The 16,393-nt window shown below is 42.2% G+C and overlaps 1 protein-coding gene across 1 annotated transcript; it reads left to right on the forward strand.

Moving 5' to 3' along the window:
* Positions 1-1,352: 1,352 nt before the first annotated feature.
* Positions 1,353-14,717, forward strand: LOC117403990 (inhibin beta B chain-like). The gene is made up of 2 exons (XM_034006565.3): positions 1,353-3,167; positions 12,152-14,717. The coding sequence occupies exons 1-2, from the start codon at positions 2,780-2,782 to the stop codon at positions 12,925-12,927; spliced, it is 1,164 nt and encodes a 387-aa protein (XP_033862456.2). The 5' UTR covers positions 1,353-2,779; the 3' UTR covers positions 12,928-14,717.
* Positions 14,718-16,393: the final 1,676 nt, after the last annotated feature.

Genomic DNA, 16,393 nt, shown 5'->3' on the forward strand with positions numbered 1-16,393 from the left:
CATTTTTATCATTCCAAATATGATATGTATGTATTAGACAGTGGTTCAATTCCAGTTCCCTGAGGTAAGTAATGGTGTTGGCTGTTTCCACAGATGGAGGAGAAGAAGAGCTGCCCTGAGGAGAAGGAGGAGGAGGAGGAGGAAGAGGAAGAAGATGAAGATGAACAGGAGGTAGGAGAGGATAGAAAGGGGGGGGGTCTAGGGAGGAGAGAGGAAGGCGGCTGTGTTGCTGCCAGAGAGAAGAGGAAGGGGACAAACCTGTACTTTTCTCCACTTGTGCAAGCACAAGTCTCTTTTTAAAGCTACTTATTGTGTATTTAATTATTATTCAATTATTGAGTACACAAAATATCAGGTAAATTAGCCCACTGTTCCTAAAACTCTACACCTGCATTTCAGTGTCTGTGCACTGTGTCTGTGTGTCCGTGCTGCAGTTATTATTATTATTATTTATTTATTAGCAGACACCCTTATCCAGGGCGACTTACAATTGTTACAAGATATCACATTATTTTACATACAATTACCCATTTATACAGTTGGGTTTTTACTGGAGCAATCTAGGTAAAGTACCTTGCTCAAGGGTACAGCAGCAGTGTCCCCCACCTGGGATCGAACCCACAACCCTCCAGTCAAGAGTCCAGAGCCCTAACCACTACTCCACACTGCTGCCCCAGTTGGTATTGTGTGTGTCTCTGCTGCAGTTGGTATTGCGTGTTTGTGCTGTATCTGTGCCTGTGCTGCAGTTGGTAGTGTGTGGGTGTGTGTCTGTGCTGCAGTTGATATTGTGTATGTGTGCTGTATCTGTGTGCCCGTGCTGCAGTTGATATTGTGTATGTGTGCTGTATCTGTGTGCCTGTGCTGCAGTTGATATTGTGTATGTGTGCTGTATCTGTGTGCCTGTGCTGCAGTTGGTATTTTGTGTGTGCTGTATCTGTGTCTGTGCTGCACTTGGGATTGTGTGTGTGTGTGCTGTATCTGTGTGCCTGTGCTGCAGTTGGTATTGTGTCAGGGTGTGTCTGTGTGCTGTATATGTGCTGCAGGTGGTAGTGTAGATAGATAGACATATATATATACATCCAGTAGCGCATTGTAGTTATTATCCACAACAACGTACAGTAATTACTTTAACTACAGAAAGAGGGTTGGCGGATTGTTCATATAAATGTTGCTAAATGACAGCTGATGATATTATGTTTAACTGATTAATGTTATCACATTGTATAAAATAGAATAACATTTTGTATACATTACGTTTCGTCCATTCTTGCGATAAATCTAGAAAAAGTCCCGATAGGTCAGTGCTGCTTGAGCTCTTCATTCAATGTACTGTATTTATCTAATTTGCTTTATGTGTGGGGGGTAAACATACAGCATTTGGTAAATAGACATTTTGCACAGAAAGCATTTTCAAGAATGAGCGCGCATAAAGTATGTAATAAGACGCATCCTTTATCTATCTCCTAGTCGGTGTACATTTTGGATTGCACCGTTTTCCTTTAATCCCAGCTTGTTTATCTGCTCGGTTTGCCTTGGCCAGTTCACTTCATATTTCCACTCCGACTGCTTGCTCTATCAGGAAGTATCGCTGCCGTAGCCTGCAGGCATAGTGCCTGCAAACCCGAGAGTCAGTCCAGTTGGTGGAACTCCCCACGTGGTTCTCCTCCGGTATAAAAAGTTTCAGTGTATAGTGTCACAATGTCGTGATTGCAGGGCAAAGAAAAAAGCCGATCTGAAGATTGTCCTTTTTTTTCTTGCTAACGCTCTCAGATACACATCAGCGCCTGTTTGCAGATCGGAATTTAAAAATCACTTATTTGAAACAAAGGCGACAAAGATCAAAGCCAGAAGAAATAAGCGGATGGAGAATGACAAAGTGAAATTTTGCCGAGACCGAAAAGGGAGCTATATAAATGAAGCGATCTTTCCTTTCTCTTACAAAGTGGGAATTGCTCAATGTGAAACGGTCGCAGCGGGGTTTCTTTTGCTTTCTATCCTTCGTTATTTGGTTTTGCTCCTCTGGGTCAGTGAGTGCTTTTGTCACATTGCTTGATTATCTTTTTATTTTATTTTATTGTTTTTTAATATTGTGTGACTCGAGTATCATTCATTGCTATAAAGAGGCGCTGAGTGCAAGGACTCCGGTGAAATGATTATTATTTTCTGGTTGGGCACTTCGAGGCTGTAAGTATATAAGCCAACTCGTCACCAGACACAAACTGGAATACAGGTCAAAAGCAATGTACGGGTTTCTTTCGAGTGGCACTTAAAAAATGACCGAAGACTATATTAACCTGAACAATACCAAGCGAATGCAGTGGGTCATCATCTATACTCCAGCCTCTTATCTGTAATAGACGCACGTATGGAAGGAAGGAACACCTCACACAGCACTGAGCGGACTGTTTGGATTTGATGCTCCATGTACATAAGAACATAAGAAAGTTTACAAACGAGAGGAGGCCATTCAGCCCATCTTGCTCGTTTGGTTGTTAGTAGCTTATTGATCCCAGAATCTCATCAAGCAGCTTCTTGAAGGATCCCAGGGTGTCAGCTTCAACATACACTGTACATACAGCTGAAGCATTTCCATTGCATTTTGAGTGTTTATTGGGTTAGAAGCTAGCCGATAAAGACACATTTGTAAGCATTTGTGTGTTTGTGTGTGTGTGTGTGTGTGTGTATATATAATTATTTTTTTTTTAAAAAACCCTTTATCATTAAATTTCTAAGTTATACAAACACGCACACATACACGCACACACACACATTTTAGACAATGAGCAGCTTCATCATGAAAATAGCTTGTTTTGTGGTTTGCATTATTTGTACCAGCGGCACACCCACCCCAGGGACTGAGTCTCAAGCGTCGACCCAGGATACGTGCACCTCCTGCGGCCTCGGGCAGCCGGAGGAGTCGGTGCGGATGGACGTAGAGTTTCTGGAAGCGGTAAAGAGGCATATTCTGAACAGGTTACATATGCGGGACAGACCCAACATCACCCACCCCATCCCGAAGGCGGCGATGGTGACTGCGCTAAGGAAGCTGCACGCTGGAAAAGTTAGGGAGGATGGCAGAGTAGAAATCCCAAACCTGGATGGGCACGCCACCTCGGATAATGAGGTCCTGGAACAAACCTCGGAGATCATCAGCTTTGCAGAATCAGGTCTGTTGCATAAATTATTATTATTATTATTATTATTATTATTATTATTATTATTATTATTATTATTATTATTATTATTATTATTGCTCACTTTTTGTTATTGTCTCCTATTTGTGTCCTCCCATTATAATTCTGAACCGTCACAAAGAATCAGATTGTACGCAAAGTATTCACAATCATACAAGTCACGGTCATATTAGTCTGGTGAAATGTCAGCCATTTACAACGGAACTATATACGAGGTTATGAAAAGTATCCGTTTTATAACTATGTGTATCGTTAAGTATGCATCAAGACACCTGAAACATCGCACACCGCGCAGCGGGAGTACAGTGCAGGGAACCCGAGTCTGGCAGGGTAGACGAGCGTTTAGTCTTCAAAACATCTCTAAGGTTGTACAAATAAAACATGGATAACTAATAAAAACAAAACACCAGTACAGTGCTTTCTGTATTAGAAGTGAATGTTTCTTTAAGTAGAGTTGTTTGGCCGTGGTAGTTAGATTTCAATGAGAGTTCTCAACATGAAAAGCACGCCTCTAACCGTCTTCTATGCATTTACTGTGAAGACTGAAAACGTGTTTGACAGGCGATCCTGGGGCTTAGGGGAGGGGGTGAAAGATATTTAGAAACCCTATAAGACGCACAGATACGTGTATATATATATATATATATATATATATATATATATATATATATATATATATATATATATATGTTATTTCTACATCACTTTAAAAAGCCGATGTAATTCAGTAGCGATGTCTACTGCTACCCGGTACCTAATTGCCATTTCACTAGGACACAAATCCGGGCACCAGTTTAAATTCACAAATGTACAAAACCACTAATTGTGTGAATAACATAAATAAATGACTTGTCCTTGATGCTAAGTAGTCCAAAGCAGTTCCTCGTCCAGACATCGCATCTCTTAGTATACAGTGCGGACACAGTTCAGCAAAGCCCTTATCAACGGGAGGCTGTACTGTGCAGTGCACTCCTGTTCAAAAGCATGCACTCATTTTTAAATTGTATTGATATCACGTTTTATAATTGTGTTATGCTGTTGACCAGTTCCAGAGTACAGAGAAATCATTCCTTAAACTTGTTAGTGGCACTCATGTCATATTGTTGACTCAGCAATTAGCTAATCAATGCCTTGTTAAAGTGACTAGCATTCACACAGTTAACCTCTAATTATGCTGTAGGTTCCCAGGACGGTTAATTTCCTATAGGGCAGGATTCTACTGTAAAATTAAAATAATGATTGGGCTGGTTTACAATTACACAAAAAAAAGAGTATCAGAACTTCAGGGTTACACCTGGCACTTAGGTTTTCCCAGTTTTCCCAACACCGTTTTGGTTCTTCTGTAAAATGGTGCAAATTGCACCTTGCAAAAATAAATCGGGGTCTTTCTTGCGTCTTGTTACACAGCACATGTAACGCTCTTCACAGAGGGGGGCGTTCTTCACAGGAGGAAGACTAAATGCACGCTGTACCTAAAATATGAATGGGTAGGAGAAAGCGCCTCTCATACACACATGTGAAGGGCTCTTGTTTGAGTGAAAAGATGTTGCCTTTCTTTAAATACTACAATTTCCTGAGCGTGTCAACGTATAGCGTATGCAGTATGAAACAAAAATATACATAAGCCAGCAACGCCAAGGTACATTTTTTGGCTTCCCTCTTTCTTGTACACTTGTATCTTGTATTAGAGCTAATACAACTCCAGCCCTAATCCCTGTTTACTGGCATTAATGCAAAGAAGGAATGTCATATGGTAATTGGGATAGGCTAATAGAGGAGCCGTGGCAAGCCTGGTTTTCAGAGAGAGGAAGGGGGTGCCTGGATGCAGTCTTTTTCTTATTGACTCCCAGAAACCTGGAACACTTCTTCACAGGGTTTAAGAATGGAATTTGATAGCCTCTCATTTTTTGGTTATAAAGAGCGTATTAGGGATTTGCTTAAAACTTTGCTTTTCTTTTAGTTCACATTGAAAATAACAAAAAAATGCTGTATTCCTGCTCCTTTGTTTATTTGTTGTTATTGTCTAAGGCTGGACCACACAAATATTAACTGTGTTGTTTTATGTGTGATTGTGTCTGTGTATGACAGGACCCCCTTGTAATGAGGCCTCGGCCTCAATGGGTTAATTTCCTGTATAAATAAATAAAATGAAGTCTTCAGTGGTAAACTGTAGATGGTGCTCACCAGTGAGATCAGCTCACTTTGCTTTGAAGATTTAATCTAATATTCTATTGTCAGCTGAAGGCTAAAGCACTGTTTGTAGCACTCAGGATCTACACTGAAATGTTGCTGTCAGTTCCCCCTGAGATACTGTAAGTGAGTTACCTGGCTCGCAGAAGTCATTTAGGTCCACCAGGACCTTTTCTGATTCAGCTAATAATTATGTTCTCCCTAACCCTAACCCTAACCCTAACCCTAACCCTAACCCTAACCCTATCCCTAACCCTAACCCTAACCCTATCCCTAACCCTATCCCTAACCCTAACCCTAACCCTAACCCTAACCCTATCCCTATCCCTAACCCTAACCCTAACCCTAACCCTAACCCTAACCCTAACCCTATCCCTAACCCTTGTTCATCCCATACCTGGGAAGGATTTTCAGATGGCTGTCAGGTCCTGGTGCTCTGATGACATCACTGATTTGGTTTGAAAGATGCTCTCGATCTTCACTGTGCCTCAGACCTTTCACAGACACGCTGAACAACTGCATTCACAGAAGATTATTTCTTAATGACATCGACAGAGTTGCCCATGTCAAGGCACAGCATGTGACTGTATTTTCTGTATTCCCCACTTCCACTATGTTTTGGTCACAAGGGGAGTCTGGGGCAGGTGGCATTCAGCACCATTGATTGATTTCAAAGTCTCCTTTCCCAGTTACAATACCAGAGCTATCCAGCTTGAGGTGTTTTGTTTTTCCTTGGTGAAGTCCATGTATTATTGCTGGGTCATGGCTGGAGCACCTGCGGTCTGTTAATGACAAAGGCATTGAGTAATGATGTTGTGAGGTTGGCGCAGGTGTGGACGTGATTATTGTTGATTATTGTTGTTGATTGTGGGCCCATGCAGATCTACTGTTCTCCTCCTGTTCTACACACACTGGCAGGGCTGAGCAGCTTAAACAGTGACACCACCTGCCATCTCCACTTACAGTGGGTGGTAATTCAGGCAAAACCAAATCAAGGTCAGGAGAAGACAGACTGGCCCCTTAAGCGCAGTGATGTCATTTTTTTAAATTTTTAATTTAGTCGTTGCCAATGATTTTTACCCAGTTTTCCCCAATTTAGAATCACCAATTGTGTTGTTATTAATCCCGGTTCACCGCTGCAACCCGGGAAACGGAGGCTGGAACACGCGTCCTCCGAAACGTGCTCCTGCCAAGCCGCCATTTTTCGACACTGCAGATCCACAGCAATGCCACCAGACCTATAGTGCCAGAGGACAACACAGATCTGGCGGCTCCACTGCAGACCCACAGGTGCCCTATCAGCCACAGGAGTCCCTGGTTCACGGTGAACCATGGATTGCCCTGCCGACCTAAGCCCTCCCTACCCAGGCGGCACTCGGCCAATTCTGCGTCACACCCTGGGAACCCCAGAACATGGTCAGCAATGACATAGCCTGGATTCATGGATTCAAACCTTCAATCTCCAGGCTATAAGGCACATCCTGCACTACACGGGGAGCGCCTTTACTGGATGCACCACTCGGGAGCCCGTGATGTCATTCTTTAAAGAGGTCTCCAGCCACGTTGAATTGGAATGCTGCAGAATGCCAGGGCGAGTGCAGAGGGAATGCTGCCTGTATTACTGGAGCTTGAAGAAGGCATGCTGGATGGCGGGTGCTGCTACTTGTATAAACATCTCCTTGGACAAACTCAGTTCCACAGCTTTTATATGATGTATATGTTTATATTGCACTCGGTTCCACAGCATTTATATGATGTATATGTTTATATGATGTACAGTACTGGGCAAAAGTTTTAGGCAGGTGTGAAAAAATGCTGTAAAGTAAGAATGCTTTCAAAAATAGACATGTTAATAGTTTATATTTATCAATTAACAAAATGCAAAGTGAGTGAACAGAAGAAAAATCTACATCAAATCAATATTTGGTGTGACCACCCTTTGCCTTCAAAACAGCATCAATTCTTCTAGGTACACTTGCACACAGTTTTTGAAGGAACTTGGCAGGTAGGTTGGCCCAAACATCTTGGAGAACTAACCACAGTTCTTCTGTGGATTTAGGCAGCCTCAGTTGCTTCTCTCTCTTCATGTAATCCCAGACAGACTCGATGATGTTGAGATCAGGGCTCTGTGGGGACCATACCATCACTTCCAGGACTCTTTGTTCTTCTTTACGCTGAAGATAGTTCTTAATGACTTTCGCTGTATATTTGGGGTCGTTGTCATGCTGCAGAATAAATTTGGGGCCAATCAGATGCCTCCCTGATGGTATTGCATGATGGATAAGTATCTGCCTGTACTTCTCAGCATTGAGGAGACCATTAATTCTGACCAAATCCCCAACTCCATTTGCAGAAATGCAGCCCCAAACTTGCAAGGAACCTCCACCATGCTTCACTGTTGCCTGCAGACACTCATTTGTGTACCACTCTCCAGCCCTTCGGCGAACAAACTGCCTTCTGCTACAGCCAAATATTTCAAATTTTGACTCATCAGTCCAGAACACCTGCTGCCATTTTTCTGCACCCCAGTTCCTGTGTTTTCGTGCATAGTTGAGTCGCTTGGCCTTGTTTCCACGTCGGAGGTATGGCTTTTTGGCCGCAAGTCTTCCATAAAGGCCACTTCTGACCAGACTTCTCCGGACAGTAGATGGGTGTACCAGGGTCCCACTGTTTTCTGCCAATTCTGAGCTGATGGCACTGCTGGACATCTTCCGATTGCGAAGGGAAGTAAGCATGATGTGTCTTTCATCTGCTGCAGTAAGTTTCCTTGGCCGACCACTGCGTCTACGGTCCTCAACGTTGCCCGTTTCTTTGTGCTTCTTCAAAAGAGCTTGGACAGCACATCTGGAAACCCCTGTCTGCCTTGAAATTTCTACCTGGGAGAGACCTTGCTGATGCAGTATAACTACCTTGTGTCTTGTTGCTGTGCTCAGTCTTGCCATGGTGTATGACTTTTGACAGTAAACTGTCTTCAGCAACCTCACCTTGTTAGCTGAGTTTGGCTGTTCCTCACCCAGTTGTATTCCTCCTACACAGCTGTTTCTGTTTCAGTTAATGATTTTGTTTCAACCTACATATTGAATTGATGATCATTAGCACCTGTTTGGTATAATTGTTTAATCATACACCTGACTATATGCCTACAAAATCCCTGACTTTGTGCAAGTGTACCTAGAAGAATTGATGCTGTTTTGAAGGCAAAGGGTGGTCACACCAAATATGGATTTGATTTAGATTTTTCTTCTGTTCACTCACTTTGCATTTAGTTAATTGATAAATATAATCTATTAACATGTCTATTTTTGAAAGCATTCTTACTTTACAGCATTTTTTCACACCTGCCTAAAACTTTTGCACAGTACTATATATGTTTATACTGCACCATGATCTCTGCGTTCCTGGACAGTGAGCTCACCTCATCCCGGTGGTCAGGAGGTTATCTCTCATTCCATTAGAACAAATCATTTCAGACCAAGTTCCAGTTGTTGTAGTAGTAGTAGCAGTAGTACTAGCAGTAGCAGTAGTACTAGCAGTAGTAGTAGTACTAGCAGTAGCAGTAGCAGTAGCAGCAGTAGTAATGCCCTGACTTTCATGTTGCCTTCATGTGCCACACTATTTCATTTCCAGTGGTGTATGTATTTATGTTGCCAGCAGTGCCCCTGCCGCAGCCTCATACCCAGAGCAGCAGGCGAGACTGAGGCTCAGCAGCACTCAGCTGTAGCATAGAAAAAGAACAGAAACCCACCCAGCTGCACCATGCCAGGCCAGCGACAGAATCCTCATTTACAGTGCCAGACTGAATGAGTAAGTGGAGCTGGATAAACGCACACACTGAGGACCCTGCTTCCACTCTCCACAACCCCCCCCCTCCCCTCACAACCGATTTAGAGCTTTTTAGAAGTACCGACCTCAGAGAGCTATCTATATAAACAAACCGGGGGGTACAGAGTTATCTCCTCGCAGGAAGTACTTCAGTACGATTATGACGTGAGGAAACGGATGCAATTGGATTCTAAATAAACAGCTGCTGCTTGGCCTGTTTCCAGTGTGGGTCACATTTTCAGTATGTTATGTTCTAAACACATCGATTGCTGTCTCTACGCTACATATTCTAAACACATCGATTGCTATCTCTACACTACATATTCTAAACACATCGATTGCTATCTCTATGCTACACATTCTAAACACATCGATTGCTATCTCTACACTACATATTCTAAACACATCGATTGCTATCTCTACGCTACATATTCTAAACACATCGATTGCTATCTCTACACTACATATTCTAAACACATCGATTGCTATCTCTACGCTACATATTCTAAACACATCGATTGCTATCTCTACACTACATATTCTAAACACATCGATTGCTATCTCTACGCTACATATTCTAAACACATCGATTGCTATCTCTACGCTACATATTCTAAACACATCGATTGCTATCTCTACGCTACATATTCTAAACACATCGATTGCTATCTCTACACTACATATTCTAAACACATCGATTGCTATCTCTACGCTACATATTCTAAACACATCGATTGCTATCTCTACACTACATATTATAAACACATCGATTGCTATCTCTATGCTACACATTCTAAACTCATCGATCATTTTTTCTCCAGTTAAGAGATGCAGTTTCCGAGGCATATTAAGTGTTTTGCTTTCACACTATTCTCAGCAACATTTGAAGCTTTGTAATGTTTTCTGTTTTGGGGTCCGCACTTCATGGACCTCTACTTCCTGATGCAGAGCCAATTGGGACTGACCCCAAAGCAAAGTCATAGCCAGCAGGGGAAGGGGTCAGCTATCGAAGGATTCAGATCCCACATCTGCTCTGGCTCCGGGTGCATTCTCTTCAGCATAGCCAGCAGGGGAAGCGGTCAGCTATCGAAGGATTCAGATCCCACATCTGCGCTGGCTCCGGGTGCATTCTCTTCAGCTTGTTTTTCAGTTTCCAGCTGGTTTCAGCTCCCGGTCACCTTTGCTTCTCGAAATTCGGGTTTGGTGAGGTTTCTTTAGGTATGTAGCTGTCTTCAGTCTTCCTTTGTCACTTCAGCATAGCCAAGGGGAAGCGGTCAGCTATCAAAGGATTCAGATCCCACATCTGCGCTGGCTCCGGATGCATTCTTTTCAGCATAGCCAGCAGGGGAAGCGGTCAGCTATCGAAGGATTCAGATCCCACATCTGCGCTGGCTCCAGGTGCATTCTCTTCAGCTTGTTTTTCAGCTTCCAGCTGGTTTCAGCTCCCGGTCACCTTTGCTTCTCGAAATTCGGGTTTGGTGAGGTTTCTTTAGGTATGTAGCTGTCTTCAGTCTTCCTTTGTCACTTCAGCATAGCCAAGGGGAAGCGGTCAGCTATCAAAGGATTCAGATCCCACATCTGCGCTGGCTACGGGTGCATTCTTTTCAGCATAGCCAGCAGGGGAAGGGGTCAGCTATCGAAGGATTCAGATCCCACATCTGCGCTGGCTACGGGTGCATTCTCTTCAGCATAGCCAGCAGGGGAAGGGGTCAGCTATCGAAGGATTCAGATCTCACATCTGCACTGGCTACGGGTGCATTCTCTTCAGCATAGCCAGCAGGGGAAGGGGGCAGCTATCGAAGGATTCAGATCCCACATCTGCGCTGGCTCCGGATGCATTCTCTTCAGCATAGCCAGCAGGGGAAGGGGTCAGCTATCGAAGGATTCAGATCCCACATCTGCGCTGGCTACGGATGCATTCTCTTCAGCATAGCCAGCAGGGGAAGCGGTCAGCTATCGAAGGATTCAGATCCCACATCTGCGCTGGCTCCGGGTGCATTCTCTTCAGCATAGCCAGCAGGGGAAGGGGTCAGCTATCGAAGGATTCAGATCCCACATCTGCGCTGGCTACGGGTGCATTCTCTTCAGCTTGTTTTTCAGCTTCCATCTGGTTTCAGATTCGGGTTTGGTGAGGTTTCTTTAGGTATGTAGCTGTCTTCAGTCTTCCTTTGTCACTTTCCCCTGACTCAGCAGCACAGTGACTTCCTTTAAAGCCATTTCAATTCCCAGCAGCAGACAGACTGGCCCCATTTTCTTTATTTGACATTCTAAACATTCGCCTCAAACATTCATGCCATTCTATTCTTAGAAGGTTCTTTATCCTTACTGGTTATTATTAAGACCCTTTCTTTACTTCAGTCCAAAACTCTCCATGTCTGTGTGCAAACCCAGAGAGCATGATACTCCCTTCATTTCAATGCACAGACACAGCAGGTTGTGTCGAATACCATAAATGAGCCTTCACAAATAATGCTGTACTTCAGTGTCAATTCACACAACTGGGTTTTACTTATGCACTTACTGTGTGTTCTGTAATATTCACAGCGAAGGCTAACTTACTGTTCTTAAATGCAAAAGTCTCCTGCAATTGTGCTTACAATGAACCTAATCTGTACGTTCAATGCAAATATGAGGTCATCTCATCAAAATTCCCTAGCATTGTTTTCTCACATTCCTTACAATTGACTTATGTTTCTGGGTTATACAGTAAATCTGTTCTTTGTTATACAATAACAAAAACCTGCAAATGAATGTCAAATTGTATTTTTAAAAATACAACAGCAACACTATACCTCTTATGTAAAAGCACTGTAAATGTGGTAGAGGTGTGTGTGTGTGGGGGGGTGAGGCACAAGTAACAATGTATTTTATTCAACTGGTCTTTTACATTTAAACCTTGTGATAAATGTGAATTAAGATTTTTTTTTCTCTCTTTTCTTATGCAGATGAGCTGGCATCATCCAAGTCGAGCCTCTACTTTTTGGTCTCGAACGAAGGAAACCAAAATCTCTTTGTTTCTCAAGCCAACTTGTGGCTGTACTTTAAAGTGCTCCCGTCCAACGCGGAGAAGGGCGCCCGGCACAAGGTGACAGTGAAGATCTACTTCCAGGAGGCCGGGGGGAGCAGCACGTGGAGCGCGGTGGAGAAGCGGGTGGAGCTCAAGAGAAGCGGCTGGCACACTTTCCCCCTGACACAGGCCATCCAGGCTCTTCTGGAGAAAGGGGAGAGGAGGCAGAGCCTGGAGGTGCGCTGCGAGGGCTGCCAAGACGAGGCAGTGACACCCGTCCTAGTCAACCCCGATGATGAGGCCCACCGGCCCTTTCTAGTGGTGCAGGCTCGAGCGGCCAACAGCAAGCACCGCATCCGCAAGCGAGGGCTGGAGTGCGACGGCAGGACCAGCCTCTGCTGCAGGCAGCAGTTCTACATTGACTTCGGGCTGATTGGATGGAATGACTGGATCATAGCGCCGAAAGGATACTATGGGAACTACTGCGAGGGGAGCTGCCCGGCCTACATGGCTGGAGTGCCTGGGTCGGTCTCCTCCTTCCACACGGCTGTGGTGAACCAGTACAGAATGCGAGGGCTGAGCCCGGGCTCCATGAACTCCTGCTGCATTCCCACCAAGCTCAGCACCATGTCAATGCTGTACTTCGATGATGAGTATAACATTGTCAAGAGAGATGTGCCCAACATGATCGTGGAAGAATGTGGCTGCGCTTGAGTTTTCTTTGCAAGCAAGTTCCCTCAATTTGATCATTATTGCGACATCAAGCAACAGGAAATAATAATAATAAAATAATAATATTTATGAACATTTTTATACCTTTTGAGAACAATATATACACATACACATACATGTGCATATATATATATATATATATATATATATATATATATATATATATATATATATATATATATATATATAATCTCCTACTTTCCCTATAGTTTCAGGATCAATAGTTGTTGTTTTCAAAGGGAAAAGTAAGATGGTTTTTGATTAATGCGGCAGCCTTTTTTTAAAAAAATGTTTACAGTTAGCCTTTTCTACAAAATCAGAGACTGCGTCTGCATTTTAATCATAAGTAATTAAGAAAAAAAAAAAAAAACAGGCCCATCCAGGCCTGTGGTGCCCGTGACTGTCACGAAACACAGAACCTGACCACTTTTTGGTGACCTTGAAATGGAACCTGAAGGGAATGCGCACCATCTACTAAAAAGAAGTTTAAATTCGACAGCACTTCCAACAGAAAACATCAAGATGATGGGACACACATTCCACAAAAGATCTTATGAAACACTGTTTTCATGTATCGGTGGACACTTCTCTGGGGCAAGCTCCAAGTGGTCAGGTATGATGTCTTTGTCTTCAGACAGTTACAGCCTGCCTTGTACCTGCCTTAAGGGACGACGGAAGGAGATTTCAATTCCTATAGACATTCCAGCGAAGTAAAGCACTCTTCAGTTACTGGCAGAGCATGGACTCCTAACTGGTGTTTAAGAAACCCATATGGACTGGTATAATCAGGGTTTCGGCTGGCCTGTAAGAGACAGGTTTACTCTTTACAGCAAAGAATGATGCAAAGATGCAAAGAATAACTGGGTTCTCTCGTATGAATCAGTGGATGTCAAGAATGGCCATATTGCTCAGCTGGTAATGGTGTAGCATAGCACTTACAAACTCCTGAATGCACATTTGATAACACTTGCAGACCTAAATGCCTTTCCAAGGGTGCCTGCCGGTGCCCTTCCCCTTACTCACACAACCCAGTTAAAGAAGTGCCGCATGAGCTATGCAATGACCCGTACCAGACAAGCACGGCTCTTTGTAAGACTCTTTATTTGATACAATACTTGAAACGTAATCGTTCGCTGCTTCTTCTTCAATGAGCGAATGATTGTCACAATGTTTGCACTGAAAAGTTGAGCGATTAGTTTAAAAAACTGCCATTGAAAGAAAAACAAAATGTTATTTTTATAAAAACTGAAATTTGAATTCTGTTAAAAATGTATTATACCTAATAATGGAACCAAAGAAGCCAATTCTTTTTATAGCTGTTATTAAGATAGCAAGGCCATCGCATACTGTGTAAAAATACTGTGTGATCACGTCTGAGGCCTCAACACTGTTTCAGGGTACAATATTATGGATTCCTTTTTTTTAAATTCAGCATGTTCTATTCTGTACAGAAGACACATTTTTATAATTTCTGATACATTTTAATTCCAGTTTTCATTTTTTTATTTAATAAAAGCTCTTTTTAGATCCTGTTGCAGGATCATTTAGAATTAAATAAAATGGCACTGTGTACAGTTTATGTAAAATAAAAACATGTTTTTAAAATATTTGTTCTTTGTAACTGTTAAAAATATAATTCTTACTCTGCATTAAGATGCGTTTATTTCTGTATTCATTCATTGTCATTCGTTTTGTTAAAAACTGAATTCTAACGAGCTAAAGTAATCAGTGCTATAGAAACAATAGGCACTTTTGTGCTTTAATTAGGAATCTAACAACTTCTACAAAGTCCTCATGCAGTTTACCATTTGTGGCTATATATATATATATATATATATATATATATATATATATATATATATATATATATATTGCATTTATATAGTGCTTTTTATACAAAAGTATCACAAAGCGCTGTACAGTACACAGCAGAAAAAAAAAACACTCAATACATTTGTATAGCATGTCACAAATACAACTGCCACAGTCAGACCGTTTAAATAACATATTTAAATAACAGTATACACATAATACAAAAGCAGCATTTTTAAAGTTACATTAAAATCCACTAAGATAAGAAAGCCATTTTATAAAAGTGTGTTTTCAGTCTTGACTTGAAAACTGTAAAGGTCCCAGCTTCTCTGACAAATGAAGGCAGATCATTCCATAATTTAGGAGCTCTACATGAAAAAGCCCTACCTCCCATGTTGCTTTTGTTGACCCTAGGAATAACCAGCAGCCTCGCATCCTGTGATCTTAGAGTGCGGTTTGGAAGATACGGGGTCAGTAACTCCTGTAAATAACTGGGTGCTAATCCATTCAGGGCCTTGGAAGTTAACAACAAAATCTTAAAATCACTTCTATACTGCACATGGAGACACAGTGTAAAGAGGTCGAAACAGGGTAATATGTTCACTTTTCATACAATAATCAATTCTAGATGAAACAAAGGCATGCATTAGTCTCGGCATCAGACATGGAAATAATTGGTTCGGCTGTATTTCTCCAATGGTAAAAAGATACATTAGCAACTTCCCTTTGTGTTCCCTTTCTCTTACTGTTTTAAATTAATTGCATGTGTGGCCTATCAAATAAATTAGACGAGCACTAATTTGCCTATTCTGACAATTTTCCAAGATATTTAGTTCCAGTGGTTTGATTTCATTGCACAACAATCAAAAGAAGAGAAGCAATTGGGTGTTCTAATACATGTGCACAGTAATGTAGGTGCAGCAGTATCTTAATAATCAATCTATGAAACAGTGTTGGAACTGACCTGTCACCCTGAGCAATACTTTTCAGCAATCGGATCTTGAACCAGAGATTCAAGAGTGGCAGCTCTGTACATGAATGCACAATGCTATTGATATTCACTAATGTTCTGACATTACTGGAAATGATTTGAGAGTGGCAGCTCTGTACACGAATGCACAATGCTTTTGGGATTCACTAATGTTCTGACATTACTGGGATTCCTTAGAATATCTTGTTTTTTTTAGTCGTAGACTCACCCAGATATGTAACCATCAGATTAAACATCTTGTCAACTTTCAGGAAGCTGTGGTTTTGGCTGCAAATAATAAATGAAAGCCTAGTTATTTTCCCACACAGTGCAGGCGTTTTGCATTCCAATACAGAAATGTAGAAGTATTGGTGACAGTTTTTTTCTACAAACCACACCCAGGCCACCCCCCCTTCCCAACCACTACAAAAAGTATGAACTAGTTATTTAGTTAGTGTACATCAAAACCCTATGGATGCCATGTGAGGCGTTTGCCTCATACAATACAGCACGATTGTATTCAATCCCTTTTATGTGGTGACAGTTACAGATTGCCCCTAGGAATACAGAATGTCAGCATTGTCTATCTGATATCCTTTTAATCCAGGCTCCTCCCTCTCATTAGCTTTAGTACCCAAATCCACTCGCCCCTTATCACTGCCAGTT

Source organism: Acipenser ruthenus, chromosome 10 (genome assembly GCF_902713425.1).
Source record: "Acipenser ruthenus chromosome 10, fAciRut3.2 maternal haplotype, whole genome shotgun sequence".
Classification (NCBI taxonomy): Eukaryota; Metazoa; Chordata; class Actinopteri; order Acipenseriformes; family Acipenseridae; genus Acipenser; species Acipenser ruthenus.

What these genes read in the sequence shown, in the direction of transcription:
- LOC117403990 (XM_034006565.3), top strand. Translation starts at nt 2,780, where the DNA reads ATGAGCAGCTTCATCATGAAAATAGCTTGTTTTGTGGTTTGCATTATT. An exon ending in CATCAGCTTTGCAGAATCAG is followed by an intron (nt 3,168 to 12,151) that starts GTCTGTTGCATA and finishes TTTCTTATGCAG; the next exon opens with ATGAGCTGGCATCATCCAAG.